The 25397-nt window shown below is 48.2% G+C and overlaps 1 protein-coding gene across 5 annotated transcripts in view; it reads right to left on the bottom strand.

The window, feature by feature from the left end:
• MGLL (monoglyceride lipase) overlaps positions 1 to 25397 on the bottom strand; it is a 134235-nt gene that overhangs the window by 15860 nt on the left and 92978 nt on the right. For 2 of the 5 annotated variants that reach the window (XM_030802167.1, XM_030802168.1), the window contains exons 4-6: positions 16885 to 17021; positions 15370 to 15480; positions 5794 to 5883 (exon numbers count right to left, since the gene is read on the bottom strand). In XM_030802167.1, coding sequence (XP_030658027.1) covers positions 5794 to 5883; positions 15370 to 15480; positions 16885 to 17021 — 338 coding nt within the window. Of the gene's footprint in view, positions 1 to 5793; positions 5884 to 9798; positions 10256 to 15369; positions 15481 to 16884; positions 17022 to 25397 lie in introns of those variants that run through there. The other 3 variants (XM_030802170.1, XM_030802169.1, XM_030802171.1) reach the window with 2 other exon arrangements.

Genomic DNA, 25397 nt, shown 5'->3' on the forward strand with positions numbered 1-25397 from the left:
GGTGAGGCTGGGAGAAATAGGAACACTTTTACATTGTTGGTGAGAATGTAAATTAGTTCAGCCATTGTGGAAGACAACAGAAACACCATTTGACCCAGCAATCCCTTTGGGTATTACTGAGTATACACCCAAAGGAATATAAATCATTCTATTATAAAGATACATGCACGCGTATGTTTATTGTAGCACTATTCACAATAGCAAAGACATGGAATCAACCCAAATGCCCACCAATGATAGACTGGATAAAGAAAATGTGGTACATATACATCATGGAATGCTATGCAGCCATAAAAAGGAACAAGATCATGTCCTTTGCAGGGACATGGGTGAAACTGGAAGCCATTATCCTCAGCAAACTAACGCAGGTACTGAAAACCAAACACCACATGCTCTCACTTATAAATGGGAGCTGAACAATGAGAACATATGGACACAGGGAGGGGAACAATACATACCAGGGCCTGTCAGGAGGAGGGGCACGGAGGGAGGGAGAGCATCAGGATAAATAGCTAATGCATATGGGGCTTAATGCCTAGGTGACGGGTTGCTGGGTGCAGTAAACCACCATGGCACGCGTTTACCTATGTAACAAACCTGCACGTCCTGCGTATGTATCCTGGAACTTAAAATAAAATTAAATTAAAAAAAAAGAAAAACAATAGACAAGAAATAGCAAAAAGAAAAGAAATGGGCAAAGGATCTGAACAAACATTTCTCTAAAGAAGACATACAAGGTCCCAGCGCAGTGGCTCACGCCTGTAATCCCAGCACTTTGGGAGGCTGAGGCGGGCTGATCACTTGAGGTCAGGAGTTCAAGACCAGCCCAACCAGCATGGAGAAACACCGTCTCTACTAAAAATACCAAATTAGCCTGGTGTGGTGGCGTGCGCCTGTAATCCCAGCTACTCAGGAGGCTGAGGCAGGAGAATTGCTTGAACCTGGGAGGTGGAGGTTGTGGTAAGCCAAGATTGCGCCACTGCACTCCACCCTGGGTGACAAGAGAGAAACTCCATCTCAGAAAAAAAAAAAAGAAGAAGAAGAAGACATACGAATGTCCAAAAATCACATGAAAAGACACTCAGCATCACTAACCATTAGGGAAACAGAAATCAAAGCCACACTGAGATGCCACTCCATACCCATTAGGATGGCTACTATCAAAAAACACAACCTAACAAGTGTTAGCGAGGATGTAGGGACCCTGGAACCCTTGAGCACTGTTGGTGAGAATGTGAAATGGCACAGCCACCATGGAAAATGGCAGCGTGGTTCCTCCAAAATTACCAGCAGAATATGACCCAGCAATCCCACTTCTGGGTACACGCATACCCAAAAGAATGGAAGCAGGGTCTGGAGTAGATACCTGCACTGCCACGGGCACAGCAGCATTACTCACAACAGCTGAGAGGTGTCTTTGAGAGAGCTTTGCCCAGGCTATGTTCCCACGGAGCCCAACTGAGCCCACATCTTCTTTCTTTCCTCCACGGCCAAGGCCCTACTATGTGCATGTCCCATGTACCCACAAAGGTACTGAGAAAGAAGCTCAGTTGGGCCTGCTGGACACAGAGAACTCCTCAGTGTGTCCTGTATCTTGCTGGCAGCTGTGGCTTCCCTGACAGTTTCTGCAGTCCCTGGTTTTCTGCTGCCATTAAAGCATCAAACTTCCAGGATCTGCCTCTTGTGAGCTCACAGCCGTTTCTCCCAGCCTTGGTGGCTGGCAGGAGTGGGGCTGGGAGCGGGTCCAGAGCTGGAACATCTACAGAGGGTGGTGCAGGGCACAAAAGCAATGTAGAGCAATTCACACGCTCCCTCGCCACCACCCCACATGGAGCCATATGCCCAAGAGACTTTCTAGTGCCTGTTATTTTTTTAGGGCATCGGGAAATTTTTAGCTGCAAATACTGGTAATAAGACTGTCTTAAATAGACAAGTATGCTGTGGGGAATGTAAGTGATGAACGATAGAGAGCCACAGAATAAAATCTGCTAGCCAAACCGAGTTTGCTGGAAGGTTCTTAGCTCATTCTCGGAGGGAACTCCCGTGGGAGGCTGTGTCCTGGGGACAGTGTGGGAGCTTGAGGCCCATCTTTAGCTGTGGTTATGCTGAAGTCAAAGGCCTCGGCACGGCCAAGCTTTCCAAGACCCGGCAGGAGCCTTTTGAGGGCCTCTGGGCAGCATGGGTGCAGGACAAGCAGGCAACAGGGGGACCTGGAGCCAACTCCTCGACAATGGGCACATCCGAAACACCAGGCAGGGGAGACAAAAAAGGAAGCTGAGTGGCCACTCCTCACGGTTCCTGGGTGCTCAGAACTCAGCATATGGCCTGCCTGAGGGAATATAAACTAGCAGATGCACAGGAAGGGCCTCCCAGGGTACTTATAAAGAACAGAGACTGGGCTCTATAAGACAAGTGGCCTCAAGAGATAAGCAGCTGAGGTTCCTAGCGCAAGGTGTGCTCAGAATCATGGCCTCTTTGCCTCCCGCCTCCACCCCTTCCACAGCCTGGGAGAGGAAGCAGTGCATTCCGCCTGAGTATGTGGATGGCTGAGGGTATGGGCAGATGCTGAGCAACCTCTCCTCCTCACCTCCTCCCACAGCGTCCTTGGCCATAGAACTCTTTAGAATCATGTTCAAGGCATTTCAGAGTAGGAAGGGATTCATCACATTCTGATAAAGCCTTTTTGGGGTGGAATGATTACCGTGTCAGTATTCTGATGTTCTGATCAGGGACCCTAAATATATTGACAAACATAATAAATGTCTGTGTAGCAACTTCTTTGTTCCCTGGGTTTGAGTGCCAAGGGCACTTGGCCCGCAATAGCTGTGTTCTTGGGCAAGTGACTTGCCCTCTCTGGGCCCACACTTCTAGAACTACAGATACTGGTAATAAGACTGACTTCCTGGGGTCATGCTGAGACCAGAAGGGCTCTAGTGTCTGGCACAGGAGAATGATGCCATTATTGTGCATTGGGTAGTGTTGAGACAATAAAAAGTCCTCGTATGCCTTTTTTCCTGAAGGCTTCACACATGCAGGGAGAATGTGGCTCTACAGGGTGGCAGCTGTGGGGCGATGCAAGTGAAGAGAGCCCGCTAGCAGTCCTGGGTGGGTTGTGAGAATGCTTGTCACAGCAAACACCAAACATTCTGCTTTTGACATTCTGGCAACAGAGCCAAACTGCTTCCCTTCAGACAGAATTCCAGATCTTCCCCGGGGCCTGTGCACCCTCAAGTCCCAGGCTCCTGCACCCTTGATTCCCGGCCAGTGGCCCATCCCCCGTAGTCCTGCTCACTCAGCTTGTTAGGCAAACATTTCTTTTCGGTTTGAGGCTTTTATAGCTGCAGGGTTCCATGGGAAATGTCTTAGCTAAAGACGTGCCTCAAGACACCCTGATGTTAGATGCCTTTCCCAACACATTTTCCCCTCGGCGTTGCTATTTTTAAAGCTCAGCAGAACGTTCAGAGGGAGACGCAGAGCTGCGGCAGGCGAGGGAGGGAAAGGCATGCTCTTGATTTTTCCAACTGCAGTCCAGCCTGGGGGCTGACCGGCCACCTCCCTTCCTCATGTCTTCTCAGCAGGGACATTTATTAGTGTTTCTAAATAACTGATGACCTGGCCAGCCAGAAACCCGAGGCAGGAGGGCTCAGATGGGGGCTGTGGGTGGGGCAGGAACAGAGGAGGGGAGCCCCACCAGGTGCTTCCGTCCTGAGTAAGGCCGAGGAATTTCTCATTATTGCAAAAAGGAGAGAAAAGATCTGAAATTGGATGCTTTTAAATAAAGAGGGTTTGGAATCTCTTTTTAGTACCTCTTTTTTTCTTCCTCTTTGCCCGTGTATTTTCAGGTGCTCAGATAAACAACTTAGATTTGCACCTGGGAGCTTTGTCTCAAAGGGAGGCCCCTCCCTCCCTGACCTGTCTTTCTCAAACCTACTGTTGTCCTGGCACCACTGCTACAAAGATCACTGGTTTTACCAGACACCACACCTTCAAGCTAGAGTCATTATGAGGGATGCAGGCAGGTGCAGGAGCCCCTGCCCCACACTGAGTTTCCCTGACAAAGTGGGTCCCATACAGAGAGCAATGGCCATGGCCATGGGCTGGGTGGACCAGCAATCAATTGTAAAACAGGAAACAGAGCTTAATGATCATAATTACTAGCTAGAGGGAGGCGCCAAAGCATGGACTTTCGAATAAAATAGGCTAAAATCCCATCTCTGCCCTTGACTAGTTGTGCAATCTTGAACAGGTTATTTAACCTCTCCAAGCCTCAGTTTCTTAATCTGTGAAATGGGGTTAATGTCGATCTCATTCATGTCAGGATTAAATCAAACTGTATATTTGGCTTTGGTCTTTCTGGGTCCTAAAGTTGTGCTCTTTCACCATATGAATCTGCTTTTTGGAATTAAAGTTTTTTTCCTTTACTCAGATATTCTTTCAGAAAGACCAGGGGCCACATACTGGTCCTTGATGGGTCCGACCTGCCCCCAAGATGTAGGTTTGGGAGGCACTGTGGGCTTTAAAAACCAAATTATATTAGAGTTTTAAATTAATGTGGATAGTTTGGATGGATCAGATGCCCTCTGGCTCCACACAGGCCTCATGGCTCGCTAGAATCTCTCACCAGTCTGATTTTTAAGCAGCTGGCCCTCAGAGGCCTGGGAGTTTTCAACCCCTGATCTAGAAAGTCTCTTTCCTACACACCACGGGCTATTTCTTTTGAGTTGCCCACTCTCTAAGAGACTCAGAGGGCCAGGAGGCCACATTTTATAATGAAGCTAGAGTCCAACAGCCCAAGGAAGTCTGGGAATATCCCCAGAATGCCAGAGCACTGCACTCCACTTCCCAGGGCCTTTTAGGGAGCCAGTGATCCAATGATTTCAAACTCCTAAAGCAAGAGGTCAACTGAGGCAGAAGAGTGGCAAACTTATTTGCTTAATCATGAAGATAATGCTGGTGTCTTCTGGATGCTTCCTACCCACTAGCTGCAAGCCCACAGGGTCCCTCTCCCCTACCCAGACAGAGCACAGCTGGAGACCACACCTACCCACGTTCTCAGGCTAGCCTCACCACTGGCTGACCCCAGGCAAGTTATCTCACGTTATGGGGCTCAGTTTGCTCATCTGCAATATGGGTCTGTCCTTCCTTTGCTACCACTGTTCTGAGTTACCCCCAGGGATCCCCTTCCTCTACTCTCAGTGGGTGGGGATGATACTACCCCTCTTTCCTGGACAAATAATCCAGGCCTGGACAATCAGTCAGTAAGAATCAGCCCTGAGACTTTTGCTGGAAAGAGGTGCTGTTTTTCCACCGGGGTTGCTCAGGTAAACCTGCTGGTGGCCCTCTTGGCCTTCACTGGGGGAAAGCCTGTCTGGGAATGAAGCTAAACCAGGGGAGATGAAAGCTGGGAAGAGACCGATGGAGAATAAGACTTTCGACGCCCTGGATCCAGCCATGTCTGAAGCCTTCAGTTCCATTCACCACAAAATCCCTGCTTTTGCTTAAATCACTTTGACGTGGGTTTCTGTCTCTTACAACCAAGAGACTTGACTGGTACACACTCAACTTCCACTGTTGGCTCCTTTCATGTTTAGAACACAGCTCAGGCATCATAGCCAACCCACCCTTTCACCCAAACCTGAAGCCAACCATGTCTCATGCACCACTGTGTCCTCGTCACTTTGCGCAGGGGCTCGGTGAAAGAGCAGCAGAGAATGCCAAGGCTGGAGCCAAAACTCTGATACCCCATGGGGGCAGCCACCCAAGCTACCCCTGGGGTTTCGGTAAGCCTCTCACCTCTGTCTTATTCCGAGAGAGCACGCTGGAGTCGATGGGCCCAAGGGACAAGTTTGGCAGCACAAGGTTGAGCACTTTCGCAGCAAGGACCTAGCCGGGGAGGGAAAACAAGAGCTGTGAGTACAAGTGGCATCCACGCCCAGCTCTTCCGCAGTGACAGTTTACAGTACATTAAGGAGAGTGATGCCCAAACTGAACATCAGCCAGGTTCATCTCCCAAGCCTGCGTCCTTAAGCCTGCATGCCCAAGGACTCTTGCTTCTGACTCAGCCTCTATTCAGCCTGGCTCTGCTCCACCTGGGGGAGCTGGCCAGGCAGCCGCAGCATCCAAGGCGGGAAGTCATGTTTGAATTTTGCCCGCTCTATACCCTCCCCATGATCGCTCATGGGTTGTAATTTTGCATCACTGGCAAGAGCTGCCTGGGATGAGCTCTGGCCATTTCTCTGGGACACTGAAATTACACGGCAGATGCAGAATCACCCAGATCAGCTGAGTACGAAGCAGGACAGCGAGGAAGGGCCCACAGGAGCCACACAGAGAAACTGTGCATCCATTTCTCTCGGGGGGAAGTAGAAATGGCACCAGCCCAATGAGGAGGCTGTGTGGCAGAGGGAAGGAGAGCTGGGTTTGATTCCTAGCTCTATTGCCTTGTGAACATGGGCTGGGATTTCCACATAGCTGAACCTCCGTTTCCTCAGCTGCCAGTGGGACCTCGATCCTCCCGCAGAGGACCACGAGGAAGGTGAATAACACCCTGTGTGCAAAAGCCCAGGGAACACAGCAGGAGCTTAAGACATACTCATTGAACTTGAGCCTGATTCAGGCCCAAACCTTCCTACCCCCTCCCCCATCTCTCCTTCTGGATCTCTTGTTTTCCCAGGAAAACAGAGAACCCGGATCTCACACTTCTGCCTTCAGAGAGGGGCTGTTTTCATTTCTGCAATGTGCACAGACATTTGGGGATGAAAGATGCTATTTCAAAAGTGAGCTGTGAAATGCCGAAATTAGAATCGGACGGAAGGTGGCAAGCAGTGAATTCTCAGTGCACATCAAGGGCACAGGGCATGTAGCTCAGTACCCTTGGCAGGGGGCAAGGGCACTCATGGGCACCGAGGAACCACCTTCTGGTGCATTGGACACAGTTTCCCGATCTGTTTTTTTTTTTTTTTTGAGACAGAGTCTTGCTCTGAATAGGGCATGTATAGAAGCATGCGGCAGCCTGACTTCGAGCACTGTGCAGGGCGTGGTGTGTCTGCATAATCGGAAGCCTTGAAGGGTGGCCATGATGGGTCAGGAACGTTCAAGAGTCCAGCTAGTATCATGGGCCAGCTCCAAGAATGAGCCTGGGAAAGGAAAACTTGGAATTCTGGGAACTCTGCACAAGGATTGGAGTATTTGCAAACACAGATCAAATGTCTGTGAACTCCAAGAACTGGGAGCTCATCTGCATTGGGATCTGTGCTTTCAAAGGTTAAAACAAGCTAAAAATGAGAAAATGGAGTGGATCAGTGCATAAAGGCAGTGGACTGTGGCTCTGTGGCCTTCACTAGACTCTGGCTGTGCAAGGACGAGTGTTCCAGGGCCTTAGCTCTCTCCTCCAGCAGTAGTGGTCAAGGGCCACACTGTGAGGGAAGACTTCTGTGTGCCACAGTTATGAAGAACTCACTTCTAGATATCCTGCTGTTCTCAGTACCCCGTCACTACTTCCTGATGCTGGCAGTGTGTGTGTCCATGAAACACCACAAATACCTCCTCCCAGTGCTGCCCTGAGAGACTCTGATTGTATTGGCCGAAGTGGAGCCCTGGCATCAGTGCCTTTTTAAAGTTCCCTAGTGATCCTGTGTGCAGCCAGAGCAGACATGGGGCTGCCAGCTGTGGCGGGGGGATCCCTGCCACACTCAGGAACCGCAGGAAGGTTCTGTGTGATGGGATGGTGTGCAAATGCCAGCCTTGTGGGCACTGCTCCCAGGTCAACCCACCTGCCTGCTGGGGCCCACACAGCCTTCTCAGGGACATGGCTGTTTTATGTAAGCCAGCTTCCTACCCATTCCCTGACCAGATGGCTCAGAGCCAAGAAAAGGCTCAGGGACCCAGCACCTCAGCAGTGCCTGCCACAGAGGTGAAAGCAAGAGACCACCCAGAATCCATACCATTTCGTCCAAGCCCACCACCAGATTTCTCATTGTGCCACCATTTGTGTTTTGGAGACCCATCACCTGATTCTGCAGGGACCTGGGCCCGGAGGTGCCGGTCCGTCTTCAGGATCAGTCATTTGTGAAGACAGACTTACCTTCATCCTTGAACATATGTTTCTGCTGCTGGCACCTCTTAACCCAAAACTTTTATACCAAGAAGTGACAAGGCCTCTACTTCCAGGCTCTGGAGAAGATGCTGACAGCTTAGGCTGTTGGCGCCTCAAGGATCAGCACAGCTTGAGCCATCCTTGAAGTGATTTCACAGAGGATGGGGAAGGGGGAACAGAGAGCCAGAGAGAGAGCCTGCCTCCAGGAGAGAATTACAGCAAGCCCTATTCTGTCGTCTCACGCAGCAAGCGTGATTTTCTGCCTCCATGAACGGGGGAACTTTTTGCAGTTAAAGGAAGCTTTTAAGAAAAGAGCTTCGTAGGAAAAAAAAAAAGAGGAGAGCCACTTCCTGAGAAGTATTTGCTTTAGAAAATGAACAATGCAAGGGGCTGGTCCCCGGAGGGAAGGAAGTGATTCCTGGCAGCTGAACGCCTCACCATCCCCTTCCAGGTACAAAAAGCCAAGGACTGGGAGGCCTCCCCCTCCTATGGCTGTGAATGATCTATTGCTGAAAGCGCAAACAGGAGATGTGGGGAGAGCACATCCTGCTCAGGAGTGGAGGCAGAAGGTGACTTCCGCTGCATGCATCCAGCTGATCGCTGGCTGCCCAAGGACGGATGGGACAAGCAGCCACCCTCGCTCCCCTAAAGGAGCTGCTGCCAGCAGGTTCAGGATGAGGGAATGTGCCTAAAAGGACAAGCTTGTAACAGTAAAACTCCTATGGCTGATGGTGTAGATGAGGCACTGGTGTCCCAGCGACAATAACTGGTTGTTCCATCACAAATGTAGATGGAGGAACACACCCTCCAGGAAGGCCTGGTGCAGATTCTGCAGACTTTTCCCAGTGAATGCACACACAGGTGTGTCCTGGCACTAAATCCCGAGGAATGCCACCCCAAGAACAGAAAGCTCTCCGTGCATAGATGGTTGCTGAAGCCCTGGGTGCAAGTTACACCAGAGAGAGTGTACAAAGAGGCAGGAGGGGACCTGGGTGGATACACCATTCACAGGAAAGGTGCAGAAAGAGAAACCCATGAAGGAGACTTCTAGAGACCTGGGATTCCCTTAAAATGATCTGTAACTCCCTGTCTTCCCAGGAAGACGGAACCGTCTGTACTGTTCTGTTCCTTCAATCCAGTTGGCGTATGGTAGCGGGCACAGCACACCCATCCCAACATCCCAGGGCCTCCCTGCTCAGTGTGGTCCTCACACCAGCAGCACCAGGGGCTCCAGGGCCACCTGGCTTCTGGGTCAGGATCTGTAGCTTCGCAGGGCTCCTGGGCATTCATGTGCGTGGTGAAGTCTCAGGGGCTGGCAGTGTGTGTGTCCATGAAACAGCAGAAACACCTCCTCCCAGTGCTGCCCTGAGAGATTCCGATTGTATTGGCCAAAATGGGGCCCTGGCATCAGCGCCTTTTTAAAGTTCCCTAGTGATCCTGTGTGCAGCCAGAGCAGAAGTGCTTCTGACAGGCGCTGGCTAGGATAGGGGTGCGAACGTCCCTGCAGGGCAAGCTGCCCTTTCAAAGGAGCCACCATAAGAGACGTTTGCATAGCCCTGATCTTCAGCTTTTTTTCTAAACCTGCATAGTAAGTTCCAAGCCACATTTCTAACAAGACTCAATTGTGTAGAGGCAAGTCTTTTAATGACAACTTCATGTCTTAAAACAAATTAGGTGTTTAGCCTCTTCCCCATAAAAGCCCCAAGAAAGAGGAGAGCTGCCATGCAGGGGCAGGATGCTTTTAACACCTGCAAAAGAGATCCCCTTTCCCTGCTGCTCTTTTAAGATTTGTTGATTGCATGAGCCTACTCTCTCCTGAAGGAGGAAAGGGTAGGATGGGAGGAGAAAGAGCTAAGCAGAGGAAGTGGGTTGATTGTGCATGAAGGAAGGCAGAACGGTTGAGCAGGTGCCATTGAGGTGGCATGACGAGGAAGCAGTGGGGAAGGAAGGAGTCATGGCAGGTCCCACACCCAGATGGATCACATTGTCGAGGTCGACCAGAAGACTGCTGCTCCTGCTCTCCCACCACCTCCACCCTGAGCAGTGAGCACACCAGGGAAGTCTCAGAGGGGAGTTGCTCACCCAAAAAGGACGTGGAATCCAAAACTTTAACATTCTTGATGCCTTTTCCATCAAGTGTTTCAAAATCCTCGAATAATCCTACAGGAGCATTGAGAGAGCCTTGGATCCGGCTGAGGAGAGAGGAGCCCCTGGATGGCTCCCCCATTGAGGTGAGATCCCTCGCACCTGCCCCATGACCCCGGTGAAGCCAGGTTTGTGTAACCACAGAGCTCCCAATTATGCCAGCTCAACCCAGACCCCAGGGGTCGTCGCCTGAGGATAATTTGGGGCCAAAACCCATGACAAATGGCTACACAGTCACTAGACCCCAACCCCGGAAGAGACAAGTGATGAAATGGAGAAACCAGACTCGGAGACGCGAGGCAGGCACATTTGGATTTGAACTTTGATTCTGAATCCTAGAGAAAGTCTATGATCTCAGTTTCTTCACCTATAAGACAGGGATAATTAAACTAACTCCGAAGGGATGCTGGGAGAGCCGCAGGAGACCCAATCGCTCTGGAGCAGATCCCTAACTCTCTTCCTGGCTTCTGGCCCTAAGGAGAGGCCCAATACATAGGTGTTGGTTGACTGAATGAATGAGCAAATGTCATTCAAAGTAGAGACTTCAGGAAAAGCACGTGATGTGCAGCTTTGCAGCAAATGATGCAGTCACCCACAAACAGGGCAACTCTCTCACAGCTGAAGTCAACATCTTGATGAGCAAGAGGCTTGAGGGGCGTTCCCAATGCACCACCGCGCCTGTCACTTTAAATACTAGAGACAGGCACAAATGCCTTTATTGATCCAGAAGGTTTTAATGGCTCCCTGTGATCATTTCTAAGTGAATTTCACTTCTGCCAGTGAAAGCCTTGCCATGAGGAAGGCAATTACAGATGCTATTTCCTAAGTGGCTCCTGCAGGCTGACCTGTGCGCAGGAGGCTAGGACTCCCCACCTTCCGTGGGGCAGCACTATGACAAGGGTCATGGGACGGCCATGTGGGGGACACAGCAGGGACCCTCAGGGTTGCCCCAGATTTTCTTGAGAGTGAGAGGACACCTTAAGGCAGCCATAAAATAGAAAGTGCTGTGCTCCTTTCCCAGTGACCCTCGCTGGGACGGCCAGGACACTTGTTTCCTGGTAGATCAGGGGCTCAGCAAAGATGTGTGGCAGGAGGCTTGCTAGGAAGACAGCTGGTTCCTGGAATCACAGATGTCTAGAAAGCACAACGCCCAGCTATTAGAGAGCAGGTGCCCACAGGACAGAGGTGAACTAACCCCCACGGCGGCTCACTGCTGCTGCCCAAAGGGCCAGTGCATGGCTAAGTTCCGGGATCCTGGGTCCAAATTCACCTGAAGCTTGAAAGAGTGGCCATGTTCCACTTGTTTCCTCTCCCTCCCTGCAATCTACCACTGCCCCAAGGGCCTTCTGGATTCTATGGCTAAAAACAGATGAGTGACATTCAGATGGGAGTGGGCTCCGTTAAGGGAAGCTGATCTCAGGTGTGTTTTGGGGTGAAAGGGAGTATCCTGGCATGCTAGCTGGTCTGAGCTGGTGCTCAAGCTGACCTCTAGCAAGACATTTGGCCTCGTTTCCTTATCTGCAGATTGGGAATAATTTCCCCTCCTTCCGGGGCGGTGCTGGAGAGGAACGGAGACAATGCATGTCAGGCACCGAGTACTGGGCTCCCAGCGGCAACCCCCTTCTCCCTACTGGGCGAGGTGCCCTTCTTGGCAGGGAGTGGGAGTATCTTGAAGCACTGGCTGACTCCTGCATCCCTGCCCCAGGAACCCAAGGGACAACCTTGGCAACAGGGAGAGGTTGTTTAGAATGATTACCCTCCCGGTAGGCTGAGACCCCCATCCCTCGAGCTTAGCCCAGGGGGATTTTTCTCTTCTAAGAGGCTCCCAGAGAAAGGAGGGGCCCTGCAGCCTGCAGTTGCTCCTGAGTGCTGTCCCAGACAACTAAGGGTGGGAAATCCCGAGGGGCACCTGGAGCTTGACACTCTTCCAGCTGGGGGGCCACAGTTCTACCTCTGAACCCGGGCACGAGCCGCGAGCCATGGTGAAAAACCCCACGGAGCGACTTCACAAATAGCCAGATTTGTTCAGATGCATGGAGTTTTTGTTTCTGAATTTCTGCTGCTGCCACTTTCTTTGCGAAACCACTTTCTCAGCAGAGACAATGTTTGGGGCCCCCCATCCGTCCTCATTGTCTCATCTCCAGGCTAAATATATCCCAGCTTGTTGAAAACCAGCATCCACATAAGAACCAGATGGTGGCGGGATTTAGGAGGGTGGGGGCGATCTGGCGTTCTCACATTGCAGGGAGTGGGGGCTGGCCGTCTTCCACAGGCCAGGCTGTACTCACAGACTGGGTGTCTCACGCTGCCCCTTACTAACTGGGGGAGTTGCTCTAGAAGGTGCATGGTGCCGGGAAACTGTTGAACGGCTTGATGGATTGAGTATTGTCTGAGGAGTCAGGAGGCTGGGACTTGACTCTGCTCTGCTACCACTCACAGCCACACTCAGGGAAGCCCCTCAGCCCCACCACCAAACAGATTTCCCAAACAGAACGCTGGAGGGAGGAGGTGGGCTGTAGGAACTGTTCCATCATTGAGGTTCATAAGAGCAAACAACTGGAAATGACCCCAGGGCACCCTCCCTAAACCAGGACCTATCCCTGCAGTGGGACCCTTGGTTGGTCCTGATGGGGAAGGAGCACCAAAAGATTGCTAAACAAACCACAAAATAAAACCCAAAACCCACAAAAACAAACACACCAACCAAAAGAACAAAAGCAAACACAGAGTACCCCAACATGCATGGAACAAGCTCCCATTTGTGTGAAAAAGAAGAACAAATGGAGTGAGCGCTGACGGGAGATGCAGAGACTCTCGCTGGTACCATGGGTTGTTGCCCACACCAACCGGGAGAGAGACTCTCCCTGCATCCTCTTTCATATCTTTTGAATTTTGAACCATAGAAATGTCTTATTCTTAAAACTTTTAAATTACATTAAAAAATAGATCCTGTGAGACTTTTAGGAAGGTTGTCAGAGAAGATTAGAAAATGTGCCAAGAGTGATGAAGCCTTCCGGGGCAGTGTGCACAAAGGCATCATGGACTTTTTAGCCAAAATTGCCAGAGATGCAGGAGCGGCAACAGATCTCAGGGAGGGGAGGCTGGGCCCTCAAGTCTGGGGCAAAGGGAAACCTCATTTGTCTTGGTTAATAAGAGGAGACCTGTGTTCCCCCAGGGGCACCTGGCTCTGAATGTCACAAGGTGATCTATTAGCGCAAGGCTTTGAAAGGTCACAGTAGCGGCCTTGCCCAGAAGTGCCCCCTCCCCTGGTCAGTATGGAGCCCAGGGGGCTCTGGGAGGAAACCCTTGTTGGTCCCACCTCCAGGCCCAGCTGTCAGGGTCCCCCTGGTGCACTTTATCTGAAAAGTCCCGTGGTCCCTGGCTTTTCTGTAAGGGAAAACATCCATTGCAGAAACATCCATTTTCTTCCCTGGGGAAATATCCTAGATGGGGAGTGGGCAGCCCTGGATTCAAATCCATCACAAGGGCTGCACAATCCTGGCCAGCCATTCATCCTTCCTAAGCCCAGGTTTTCCCATCTGGAAAGTGCTGCTACAACCTACTCCTGGGCTGGAGGGGAGTTAAGTGAGACAATGCCTGTGAGAGCACAGTGCATGCCTGGCATTGGCTGAATTTTGCAGACCTGCATATAGCAAATCCCATGGAATGCAGTGGGAACGCCCTGCCGCTGAGTCTGGGTCTGCTTATTCTACTTAGATAATTAGAACCATAGTCACGGGAGATGTTGAGTAGGTCATGCCTCCCCCCGCACGTTTCAATGATGAAGAGGTAGTGCACATCCGGGCATTGTGATGCTAAGGGACCTCGATCACTCTGTGACAGACCCGTGGTACTGTCCTACACGGCACTGAAATTCATTCATGATAGTCGATTGCAGTAAGTCCGTGATTTCCTTAAACTGGAGTAAAATTCAAAGGAGATATCATCCATCTCTCTCGCAAACTAAGTAAATCATCATTCTCTGGCTAAACTATCAGATAGTCTCTGATTTCTCTTTTGCCAAGCCGAGCCCCATTTCAGATGGCTGAGATTTTCTGTTTTTAATTGGAAGCCTGTCTCTAGAGCCAGGAGCAAGTCTGTGGTCATGGGCTGAAGGAAACCCTTTGAGGATGTTCTTATAAGGTTTCATTCCTTGTGCTGTGTTGAGGAGAGTGCGGTGGGGGAATAAGAGCTAATGTCACTATTTAAATGATTCCACAGTCCATACGGTAAGCCTGTGGGTGATGGCTGCCCAGTGCATCTGGCCCCATGACCTACTGCCTCACCTCTTTCTCCTTTGAGAATCTCCAGAACTGGCTCAGGAGGCAGCAGCCCCTGCCCAGCGCTGGGGTGAGACTGAGGATTCCTTGTGGATACATGGGGTTGGGATTCTCCACCCTCACTGCGGCTATGTATCTACCTTAAGCCTGATGTCCCCAAAGCCAGGTATAAACCAATACCTTGTCCACAAGCCAGAGTCACAAGCAAGCAGCCCTGTCGAGGCCACTGGTTTCATCTCCTTTCTCGGGGAGAGAAGGTGCCTGCTCCACCTCTAGGTATCATTTGTTGGTTTATTCGCCTTGGCAAAAGCAGCCTAGAGTCCCAGTACCTACAGGTTATATCATTCCTATGGGTCATTCCAACCAGAAAAACAAAATCACGGATCCCTAAGAGTCAGAGGTCGAAAGTGCCTGGGGCGGAGGAGCGCGGCAGTGAATGCGACTCCATACTGCAGTTAGGAGTTCCTGCAGTTCCACTCACTGTTCATTTTCTGCTGAAGTTGGCAAATAATCAGTGAAAAACAGCCCAGGCCTTGAGTGTGACTTGTTAACAAACGTGACTTTGCTGGACAAATAACAAGTCTAACCTCTTCTCCTTTTAAAATTCATCAATAAAACATGCACAAACAGGAAGGCATTGTTTTTTTGTCTTGGGGGAAAATGGCACCTGCCTTTAGAAATTACAGAACCCCGGTGGCAACAGTGTTGGATATTTGTCCAAACCCTTACGCAATAGTGTCTGAGGTCCAAGGATGGCCTTTGGTCCTTTTACACAGACTCAGGCTACAAATGGAAGCCCCATGTCCCGGGGAACCTGCAGGAATTGTACAGACTGGAAGGTCCTTTTACCTTGAAAGTTGTTGCAGATTCAGGATTGGCAAGAACCAGAGGCGAAATGAGTACCATGCCGGCAAAGTGGCCCGGCCTCTCTGCAGCCGTGAGAATGGCGATGGCGCCTCCCTGTAATGCAGAACAGGCAGAGCTGCTGTGTTCGGCTTGCACCAGTGCACACATTTCTAATAAACACGACCAGTGCAGTCCTCTTAAGCTGCAGTCCTGGCCAAGAGCCCTGAGGAGGACTACCTTGGAAGAGGCACCATCAAATGTTGGCTAAACTAGATCTGCAATTATTTTATTACACGTTTTTTTCTCTGGGTTTTCCAAGAGCAAACATTTCAGAGAGATATAAATAAGGTTCCTGCTTGTGGGCCACAAGTTAAACAATAACACGTTCCCACTTCATTTCAAGCCCAAAGCTGGCAAAACCCCAATTCCTCCATCCCGACAGGCTTAATAGGAGGGTTTTTTTTTTTTTTTTTTTTTTGGTGGGGGGTAATCTGATCATAATAATAGATTGCTATACTATGCTTTTTCCTGGTTTAGTAAAGGTCCTAGAAATTTAAATTCCAAGAAAAATGGGAGTGAACGTGGATGGTGCTGAAGGAGAGAGGCCTCACCTGTTTGCTGAAGCACAAAAGTGCTTAAAAGCAATAATAGATTGCTATACTATGCTTTTTCCTGGTTTAGTAAAGGTCCTAGAAATTTAAATTCCAAGAAAAATGGGAGTGAACGTGGATGGTGCTGAAGGAGAGAGGCCTCACCTGTTTGCTGAAGCACAAAAGTGCTTAAAAGCAAGGGTTGCAACCGCAAATGCTCACGGGGCTGGGCAGGTAAGAGAAATGTAAGAACAGAGCTAGGCAGTGACCATGGGGTGGGAGCCAAGGCCTGCCCAGGTCAGATGTCCCCAGGCATTCAAATTCAAGCAGTTCAATATATCTTGGTCATCCAACCAGCCTGCTTTTTCTATAGGTAGATTTGGCCTGTGGGCTGCCAGTTTAAGGACCCCGATTTAAGATTACATTTGCTCGATTACATTTTAAGATTATATTTGCTCGATTTACATATTTAAAAGGTGGAAGGAGTTGGAATAAGCTTTAAGGAATTGTTTCCACGGGGACCCTTTGTCCCTAGTTATCATTTGTCATCTGAGTTCAATTCTGAAACAAGCACATAGGGGTTTGGGGACATTTCGTGTGCTTCTTACTGATGAAGGAGCTATTCCCCGCTCCAAGAAGTGGCTCTTAGTAGCCTATGAAATGGCACCAAGTGGGCCAAAGAGCCCTGAGAAAAAGATCAGTTTTCCAAGAGGCCCCATATTCAAGCTGCTCGCTAAGGACCGGCTGGCAGCCTCCCTTGTTTCCTAAGCACGGAATTGCCCAGGAACTCCAAGTGCAGTGCACAAAGGGAGACATCACGCCAGCCAGGCAGAGAGCAGTGGGGGGCAGGAAGTCAGGGCCACCCCCTTCCCCCTGCAAGGCTGGAAGCCAGGGTGGATTTAACCTGGGTCTTCTGTGGTCTGCTTACCATGGAGTGGCCCAGAAGGAAGACAGGAAGCCCAGGGTAGTCTTTCTGCATGGAATCCACATGCTGCAACACATCTCTGACGAAAACGTGGAAGTCAGACACTACCATCCTCTCCCCTTCGCTCTGTCCGTGGCCAACTGGAAAGGAACAGGAGATGAGAGAGAGCTGCAGTTACCAGGTCGACTCCTACACAAGCCCAGAGTTCTCCTCACTGCAATCACTGTCTCTCCTGAGCGCCTGAACGTGTCACCTCATTTAACCCCCTCCAGCCACTCTTGAACATTGGAATTCTTCTCCCCACTTTTTATGGATTAGGAAACTGAGGCACAGAGTGGTTGAGGAACATGCCCAAGATCACACCACTAGGAAGCGACGAGCCAGGGTGTACCTACTACAAAGGCTCCCTTGGGGGTGGTTTCCAAGGAAGGGAAAAAGGATAGGTGCACAGAGAGCCTCAGCATGCCCAGTTTTCTGCAAAGTGGCCGGGAGTAAGACGAAGAAGGCTCAGAATTTTCCTGCATTTTCCCTGTTCCTTGTCCCTGGCAGCTGTGCCTGAATATTGGCCTTTCACCAGGTAGAGTGGTACACTCAGCCCCTCATCTTACAGCTTTAGATGAAGATAATATGACAAACATAAAATAATATGCAGTCATCGGGTGTGCTTGCCAGAAAGCGTCTCGACGAAGCTGCAGTGAAACTAGGTCACACTCTCCCTCTTGAGTTTAATCTGTCACATATCTGTGCTGTTCACCCCCTTGTTCTTTCCTCAGGGCCCTCCACTTTCTCCCTCTTTGAAGGACATCAGTCGCTATAGAAACAACTCACTGGCTGTGGCTTCACATTCGGGCTGAAAGCAGCTGTGATGGTTTGAAAACTGCAAAAAAGAAAGCGCTTCTGGAGAATTGGGACCACACAGCCAGAGGGGCTGCCCAGACCTTCCCTGCTGAGAGCCTGAAGCACTCATTAAGCCTCTGCCACCTCTGGGGAGGCTGCTGCAGTAATAACAGTCACCACCTGGAACTGACAGGCTGCCCAGATCTCCAGCTTGGAGACTCTCCTGCTGTCAGGCCCCAAGCTCCGTGTTTCCCACTGGCCCTTTCCCCGCACCCACCTTCCCAGTCGCCGTCCCACGGTCTCTCTGACCATCCCACTGGGCCCGGGGGTCCCACTACCCTCTCAGCAACACTCCCCCTTTCCTTGCCCTTCTGAGCTTTTTTCTCTTTTAAAATTTATTTTTACTTTTTACTGTGCTATTATATCCATAACATAAATTTTGCTGTTTGAACCGTTTTTAAATGTAAGGTTCAGTGGCATCAACGACATTATTGTGCAACTCTGTATTTTTTCACCTTCCCACACTGAGACTCCATACTAATTGATATGGGTTGACTTGTGTCCCCCAAATCCATATGTTGAAGCTCTAACCCCCAGGATCTCGGAATGGGACCTTATTTGAAAATAGGGTCTTAAAAAACATGATTAAGTTAAATGAGGTCCGTAGGGTGGGCCCTAATCCAAATGACTGGTGTCCTGTAAGGAGAGGGGATTAGAACCCAGACATAGAGGGAAGATTATGTGAGGGAGATGGCGGCCATCTACAAGGCAAGGAGAGTCTGCAGAGAAACCAACCCTGCTGATACCCTGATCTTGGACTTCCACCTCTAGAACTGCGAGACAATAAATGTCTGTTGTCGAGGCCCCAGTCTGCAGTCCTTTGTTATGGAAGCCCTGGCAAACTCATACTAGCTATTAAACCCCAACTCCCATTTCCTTCTTACTCTCTCTTCCCCCACACTCCTGGCACCCTCTGTTCCACTTTCTGCTTCTATAAATTTGACTACTCTACAGACTTCATTTGAGTGGAATCAGGCCATATTTGTCTTTTTGTGTCTGGCTTATTTAATGTAGCACAGTATCTTCAAGGTGCATCCATGTAGTCGTGTGTGTCAGAATTTCCTTCCTTTTTAAGGCTGCATCATATTCCATTCTGTGGATGGACCACGTTGTGTTTATCCATTTGTCTGTCGATGGACATTTGGACTGTTCCCACCTTTTGGCTATTGTGAATGATGCTGCTGTGAATATGGGTGTGCAATTATCTCTTCATGTCCCAGCTTTCAATTCTTTGGGGTATATACCCAGAAGTGGGGTTGCTGGGTCAGATGGTGATTCTGTGTTGAATTTTTGAGGCATGACCCCGTATTTCCATGTGGAACATCTCTCTGGACGCAGCCGCTGCCCCTCCACACTTTAAAGCCTGAGGGCTGGCCGCACACAAACGCTGAGCCAAGGCAACACCAGGACTGCCCAGTGACAGGCTCCCTCTTCCCACAGGCTTAGTCTCCAAACAAGCTCATCTGAGCATCTCTTCCGTTATGTTTCTATTCTCCCAAAACTTGCCATCCTACCTCACAACCCTGGGGACGTAGTATCACTCATTTTTTTGAAAACATGGGGACAGTCTAAAATGGCCCTCTACGTCGGAAGCATCCCCCTTTCTGATTCCAACCACTCCAGCCCAGCCTGCTCCCTGTGCCAGCTGCATCCCCATCCTCCCTCCTTCATCCACAGCCCCCCAAGCTGCCCTCTTCCCCTCCCTCCTTCAGGGGTGATCCACACTCATGGCCCTTTTCCCACCTACATTCTCTCTCCAGGCCTGGAGGCTCCGTGCGACCCTCAGCTGAGTCCACCCCAGTGGGCCTTTACCCCATCCTTTTCCGAGCTTTTGGCTCACTCAGCACCACATGCTCCTGCTGACCTTGTCATGGGGTGCACCTGGAAAGGGACTTCCTTGGCTCTCCTCCTTCTCATCTGGCTGTGTTTTCTTTGTCTGTTTTCCTCCCTGGCTGATTTCTGTAGTTATTCATTCATTCATTCATTTTTAATTAAAAAATTGCATTTTAAAAGACATTCAATTCACATGGTACAAAATCAAAGTGGCATGAAAGGTGTACACTGACGGTCCCTTTCCCACTTCCTCCCATCCACCCAATTCCCCATCTTCCCCTAAACTCTTCTCTTAGTGTCTCGGCCTCTTTACAAGCAAATACAAATATAAATCCTTATTTTTACCCCAGTCCTAAACACAAAGAAACACACAACAGATCCTGCTCTGTGTGGGGCTTCGTTCACTTGACACCATATCCTGAAGATCTTCCAATGTTTGAAATAGGGCTCCTCCCCAGCTTCTTACTACAAAACTTTCAAATGCACAGAAACACTGAAAAAAATATTCCAATAAAAACCCATATGCCTACTATCTTTATTCAAGAGTTGTTATTTTATTTGCTATATACATACACATTTATGAATATAAAAGTGGCTGAATCTTTTAAAAGTAAGTTGCAGGCTGGGCAAGGTGGTTCACATCTGTAATCCCAGTGCTTTGGGAGGCCAGGGTGGAAAGATCGCTTGAGGCCAAGAGTTCAAAGTTGGCCTGGGCAATATAACAAGACAGACCCTGTTGCTAAAAAAGAATTTAAAACAGAAACTGGGCATTGGTGGCGTGGTGGTGCACACCTGTAATCCTAGCTACTTGGGATCACTGGAGCCTGGGAGGTTGGGGTTCTCGCACCACTGCACTCTAGCCTGGACAAAGGTGAGACCCTGTCTCAAGAAAAAAGAAAGGGAAAGAAAGAGAAGAAAGAGAAAGAAAGAAACAAAGAAAGAAAGAAGAAAGAAAGAAAGAAAGAAAGAAAGAAAGAAAGAAAGAAAGAAAGAGGGAAGGAAGGAAGGAAGGAAGGAAGGAAGGAAAAAGAAAGAGAAAGAGAGAAAGAGAGAGAAAGAAAGAAAGAAGAAAGAAGAAAGAAAGAAAGAAAGAGAAAAAGAAAGAAGGAAGGAAGGAAGGAATGAAGGAAGGAAGGGAGGGAGGGAAAGAGAGAGGGAAGGAGGGAGAGAGGAAGGAAGGAAAGAAGGAAGGAAGGGAGGGATGGAGGGAGAGAAAGAAAGAAAGAGGAGAGAAAGAAGGAAAATAATGAAAGAAAGAAAAGTAAGTTGCAGATTATAACAACGGACAAATCTGGGTAAAGGATCTACAGGGTTTTTAAAAAAATTTTTTTATTTTTTTATTTTTTATTTTTATTTTTTTAGTAGGAGTCTCGCTCTGTCACCTAGGCTGGAGTGCAGTGGCACAATCTCGGCTCACTGCAAGCTCCACCTCCCAGGTTCACGCCATTCTCCTGCCTCAGCCTCCCGAGTAGCTGGGACTACAGGTGCCCACCACCACGCCCAGCTAATTTTTTTCTATTTTTCAGTAGAGACGGGGTTTCACCATGTTAGCCAGGATGGTCTCGATCTCCTGACCTTGTGATCCGCCCACCTTGGCCTCCCAAATTGCTGGGATTACAGGCGTGAGCCACCGCGCCTGGCCTACAGGGGTTCTTTATACTATTCTTGCAAACTTTCTGTGAAGTTGAAGGTATTTCTGAATAAAAAGTGTTATAAAAATTATCTATAACTATTAAAACACTTCACCCTAAACACTTCAGCATGCTTAGTGACATTCTCTTCATAACTACAGTACTATTTTCCTGCCTAAGTAAATTAGCAATAGCTCCCTAATATCATCTAATATACAATCCAAATTCGAATTTCCCAGTTGTCTCCAAGTATTTTACAGCTGGTGTTTTAGAACCAGGATGCAAAACTCTTATGCTGTATTTGTTTGCTATGTTCCTTTAGTCTTAGAGGGGCCAGGCTAGTAAATGCCTTACATCCTGTATCTGATTGTTTCCCCTCATGGTGTCTGTCATTTGGCTTGTTCCTGTGTTCCCATTCATCATCAAGAACTTCCCCCCTTCCTCAACACAGATGTACCAGGCTCACCTTATACTTTCCTTGTCCCAGACTTGGAATCAACCATTTCTCCAGGGATCCCCAGTTCCTTTCAGTGTTTAAACATCAAGATTTAAAGTTGGGAGTGTTTAATGCCACTGAGGTGCCTTTGCTTTCATGCCCTTCATTAGGCAGAGCTGAAAAACTTAATTCTTTTTTTTTTTTTTTTACATGAGACTTAAGAAAACTTAATTCTTAAAAAATGAGTCCATACAGATATTTTCAACTATAAATCAATGTTCTGGCTAGGCGCAGTGAGTGGCTCATGCCTGTAATCCCAGAACTTTGGGAGGCCAAGATGGGCAGATCTCTTGGGCCCAGGAGTTCGAGACCAGCCTGGGCAACTTGGCAAAACCCCATCTCTACAAAAAATACAAAAATTAGCCTAGCATGGTGGTGCACACCTGTAGTCCCAGCTACTCAGGAAGTTGAGGTGAGAGAATCATTTGAGCCCAGGAGGTCAAGGCTGCAGTGAGCCATGATTGTGCTACTGGGCTCCAGCCTGGGCAACAGAGCAAGACTGAAAAAAAAAAAAAAAAAAAAGAGCAAGAAATCAATGTCCTAAAGTTTTCTCTTACCTTCTTTGATTTTGTATTTTATCTCTTTTCTTGACACTGAAAATCTTGGTTCCTAATAGCATTAACATATTTACTTATAGCATAGCGTCAAAATTACAATACCAATATTGCCACCAATAATAAACCTATGGCAAGAAGCTAGAATTGCTTTGCATTTTTTTGTCTTTAGAATATAGTTCAATAATAATATGACCAGAGTATTGTGTTTGAAGTTTAAATTCTTACAAACAGGTTATAATTATTTTCTCTGTGTGCTTATGTTACTAATTTGATAATTAGATGCATTAATTTCAAATTAAATTTCTTTCCATTTGTAGGTTTTTCCTTTTTGCTTTTCAATTTAATTTTCTTTTCCAAATATGAAAACATGTCTGATACAACAGTCAGAAACATATTAAAAAATTCATCCAGTGAAGTCTCATTTCTAACCCATCTCCTCCATCTCCCCGCTCATTCCCTAGGGTTAATCATTCTAATTATTTTCGGTTTTTTCCCTCTAAGCATTTCTTTTTGCAAAAATAAGAAAACTACCTGTTTATCCATCCATCCATCCATCCATCCATCCATCCATCCATCCATCCATATCATCTATCTATTCTCTGTCTAATCTATTTATCCATCTACCCATCTAATCTTATTTTTCCTCCTTTCTTACTTAAAAGATAGTATGCCACATATCCTACTCTAGAAACAGTCTTGTCTATTTCTGGATTTCGACCAGGTTTTCTTTTCCTCACGTTTAACATATTCTGGAGGTCACTCTGTGTCACAGATCCCAGACCTGCCTCCATTCTGCCTTACTGTTGTGTAGTACGCCTCCGTGGGGGTGAACCGTAGTTTTTTCAAGCACTCTCTCATTGGAAAACACTTGGATTGTATCCAAGCTCTTATTTATTAAACACTTGGCTGCAGTAGATAAACTTGGACTATTTTATGTCATCTGCATGATGGTGTATCTTCAGGGTATGTGCCTAGATGCAGGATTGCTTGGCTGAAATGTAAATGCATATGTAATTTCTGTAGGTATTACCAAATTCCCCTCCACGTGGGAGTGTCACCTTTCACTCTATGAGTGAGATGCGGGAGAGGGCCTCTTTCTTGGCATGACCAGCAGACTGTGTGTTTGACATTTAGGTTTTTGCTCATATGATAGGAGACAAAGTGTGGGTTGAACATCTCAGATTTTAAGAGCCATTACTTCTTTTTTGGTAAACTGAGTATTCACGTCTTTGCTCATTTTTTTCTGTGGGGGTTTTGCATCTCTTCTTGACATTTAGGAGCTCTTTGTATATTAGTTGGTCATTTGTCTTTTGACTTTGTTTACGTTGTATTTAGCCAAGCAGAAGATTCTTATTTTTGGTTTCTTTTGAGATTCTTATTTTTGAATAGTCAAATTATCAATCTTTATGGCTTCTGAATTTTGATTCTTGGTGATAAAGGCCTTCCCCACTCCACGGTTATAAAAGAATTCAGCCATATTTTCTGTGACTTATATTTCTTTTGCAGTGAAATATACATGACCTAAAAAATTAACCACTTTAAATGTACAGTTTAGTGGTATTAAATACATTCACATTCTTGTGCAACCATCACCATCATCCATCATCCATCTCTAGATATAGTATCATTTTTTTACATACGAATCTTTGACCCATTTGGATTTTGTCTTGGTGTAGGGTAGGAGACAACCATCTTTTACCAGACGTTTTTTTCAATTGACTGAAATTCACCTCACATAAAATTAGCCATTTTAAAGTGTACTGATTTAGTGGCATTTAGTATATCCACAATATTGTTGCAACCACTATCTATAAGAATTACAAAATGTAGATAGTTTGTAATCGTCTCAGCAGAATTTACGAACAAGTCCTTCATTGCTTCACTGAATTGCAATGTCATCCTTATCATGTGTTAAAGTTCCCTTTTCACTCAAGCCCAGTCTATTTCTGGATTTCTGCTCAGCTCCACTGGTTTGCTTATTCATGAGCCAGCCCCCATGTTATTGAGACATTATAGGAGCCTGCCCTTGACACACATTACGTGCAGGAGGCCCCAGGTCACTCTGTGAGCTCTCCCTGGTTCAAGCGCATCACTCCCACGCTTTGACTCTGATGGTAATGCAGGCATCTCCTGGATAAACTGTTTCTGACTCTGGCTTCTTTCCAGAGCTACAGATCCATCCTGCCAACCTGTGGTCAGACTCTCCTGGCTGTTCCACAGCTCCTCAGATTGCTTGCAAATAATTGGCTCTCCTTCACATAGTGGTTAACGGCCCTGTGAGCCTTCCAAATTATTCAGGCTCAAAACAGGGCTGTCGTCTTTGACTTTAATTCTATTTCTACATCCAATTGGTCCCCAAGTCCTTCTAGATTTCTACATCCAGTCTTCTTCTTTGCACGTTATATCCTGGTAGGGGTGGAGACCCTTGCTGCCTTTGAACTTGCAGTAGCTTCTTCTCCAATCTCCCTTCCCAATCCGAGGCTCTCCATGACCCACTTCCTCTTCCGGAAGCTGCTCTGATGGTGTCGTGGTCCGACGGCCCCCACTGTTGGAGAATGCAGCCTGCACATCCCAGCCCAGTATTCCCAGCCTCCCAGGAAGGCTCCTACTGGTTCCTCTGCCACAATCTGAGCCACATGCACACCCACCTGCCCACGGTTCCTGAAGCATACACACACGTTCCTGCCCTGTGCCTCTGAACAGGCAGCCTCTCCTTGATGTCCTCACCCTGCCCCAGTCCTTTAAGGCTCTTTAAATCCCTTCATCCATGGCTTCCACTGTAATTCCCTAAATGCAGGTGCAGCTTCTGGAAGAGGAGGTGAGTCATGGAGAGCTTGGGGTGGGCAGGGAGATTGGAGAAGAAGCTACTGCAAGTTCAAAGGCAACATACCCCTTCCATAACCCTGAAGCACTTCTTGCCCCTGTCACATGTGAGTTGATCACAGTCCTCCCTCGTTTTCTCCTCTAGCACCATCCCCCACCCTACAGATGGAGGGTCCTGAGAGCAGGGGTGCCACATGGCTCTGGTTGGTGGCAGAGACTGCCTGCTGCACTGCGCTGCAGTGGTTTCTAAGGTGAGTGTGGCTGGATGGGGTGCAAAAC

The sequence above is a fragment of the Nomascus leucogenys genome, chromosome 21 (genome assembly GCF_006542625.1).
Source record: "Nomascus leucogenys isolate Asia chromosome 21, Asia_NLE_v1, whole genome shotgun sequence".
Taxonomy (NCBI): domain Eukaryota; kingdom Metazoa; phylum Chordata; class Mammalia; order Primates; family Hylobatidae; genus Nomascus; species Nomascus leucogenys.